The sequence below is a fragment of the Volvox carteri genome (genome assembly GCF_000143455.1).
Source record: "Volvox carteri f. nagariensis unplaced genomic scaffold VOLCAscaffold_64, whole genome shotgun sequence".
Lineage (NCBI taxonomy): Eukaryota > Viridiplantae > Chlorophyta > Chlorophyceae > Chlamydomonadales > Volvocaceae > Volvox > Volvox carteri.
In genome coordinates, this window is record NW_003307607.1 from 216,200 (window position 1) to 218,077 (window position 1,878).

Genomic DNA, 1,878 nt, shown 5'->3' on the forward strand with positions numbered 1-1,878 from the left:
ATAAAGGTCAGCCAAAATGGTGGAGTTATCTAGGTTAACCTAAAAGGAGTAGGTAGCCGAACAGGGCGCCCTGCATAGTAGCCACCTACTGCCAGGCCCAGGCCCAGGCCGGCGCATGACCTATGACTAGCTCTTGAAGACTTGGCTGGGCTCGGCACGGGGCCCGCCGGGGATGCCAATCACCCTGAGCGGGCCAGCCGATTACGCACGTACATATGGATGGACTCCAAAACCACCCTAAGCCAGGATAAAGGTTTATTCGTGAAGGCGCAGGATAGAGGTTCCAGCAGGGGCCCACAACTGCGTCTAAGCCAGCAGGCGGGCAGATAGCCAGTCACGCATGCAGACAGGCAAGCTTTTGCAGGTTGCTAGCAAGTGGGCGAGATTGCGTGAAACCAACTAGGCATGCATGCACACGAACTTGCAGGCAGGCAGGCAGGCAGGCAGGCAGCCAGCAAGGTAAGCCCCGCTTTAAGAAGTGAACGAAGCAGCAGGCATCCAATGTGTACTCACCTTGCCACGCCCCTTCTGTTACCGAGACCGCCGTCAGCATCTCCTCCAGCTTTACCGGCTCCAAGCTGAAAAGCAATTTCAGCACGTTGGCCTCCACCTCGCCTTCATCAGCCTGCTCCGGTGGAACAGTGTGCGGCTCTGCCGGGTGGCCCTGAGAGGCCGGAAGCAAGCCGTGGTCAAGCCCCAGCGCCACGCTAGAGGTGTTAGGAGTATGGCTCCGTGATAAACCCGCACAATACCCTTCAGGAGTCGCTCCGGGCCGAGCAGTTTCATCTGCCATTAATGCTGTGATGGCCGGCAGTGCTGCACCCACGCATGGTGTAGGCATGGCTGCAAGCCGGCTTCCAAGAAGCGCCCGACTGGCCGCGTTCTGGAACAGCACCACTCCACTATCCAGCATGAATACGGTCACTGCAGCGGGAAGCGCGTTCACGGCAGCTACTGGCCAGTGGTTCGGAGTTGCAGCTGTAGCTGCTGCGGCCACGGCTAAGCTGCACGGGATACTGGATGATGCCTCTGGCATGGCAGAGACAGGGTGCAGGAATGGGCTCTGTTGGTGATCAGCAGCGGCAGCGGCGCCGAATGTGCGCCGGCCGTTGGGAGGGTGGTCGTCGAGGTGGTGAAATTCCAGAAGCAGCGTTGGCCGGCATGCGGGACGCTCTGTCCCCACGCAGCCAAAGCAGCGACGGACCGGCTTTCTCAAATGGGATGTCAGGATGCATCCATCCTGCGGTATGGGGTCTTCCATGGAACAGCGCGTTGCTTGGACCGCCCAGCAGCAGGTACCCAACTTCGCATGGAAATACGTCGCTTGTGCGTCGTCCTCGGTAGTATTCCTTAGGGCTGACGCGAGTTTGCAGGAAAAATCGTTGCTTCGGTCACAGATCAACCCTTGTACGCATGCAGCGAGGTCGCAACTGCTAGCTGCCGCGTTGCAATAAGCAATGATGAGACCCTGGGCGCCCTTGTTTGCCCGCGGCCGTTCACCCTGCAAGCACAAGCTGATTGCCAGGACTGGAGTAGTAACTGAATCATATTGCCGCCGGAGGAGGAGTCGAGACGTGGGGATGTATGATAACTTCGCGACAGCCTGATGATGGACCTCATAAGGGCCGCCCACCCGCGCCTTCTTCTCATGGCTTATACAGAATAGGATATGGTGCCACCAGGACGGCCTCTCTTTTCCTCTCCTCATTACTTTCGCTTTGCTAAGTGCATTGGGTTGAATCTTTCAAGTGGGCGCGTTAGTCTTAGGCGGTTAAATTTTACATACGTAACCCACATATACATTGAGGTTTAAACGAATTGCGGTGAGGATCGGCCAAAATGTATTTTTAGGGCCGTACGACAGAGTTACGAAGTATC

General features: G+C 57.0%; 1 protein-coding gene across 1 annotated transcript; it reads right to left on the reverse strand.

Annotated features, from left to right (window-relative positions):
* Window positions 1-334: 334 nt before the first annotated feature.
* Window positions 335-1,708, reverse strand: VOLCADRAFT_97746 (uncharacterized protein; the record flags this gene model as incomplete). The annotated part of the gene is made up of 2 exons (XM_002956697.1): window positions 335-420; window positions 514-1,708. 2 exons carry the CDS (start codon window positions 1,706-1,708, stop codon window positions 335-337), a joined length of 1,281 nt encoding a protein of 426 aa, XP_002956743.1.
* Between the last annotated feature and the right edge of the window lie 170 nt (window positions 1,709-1,878).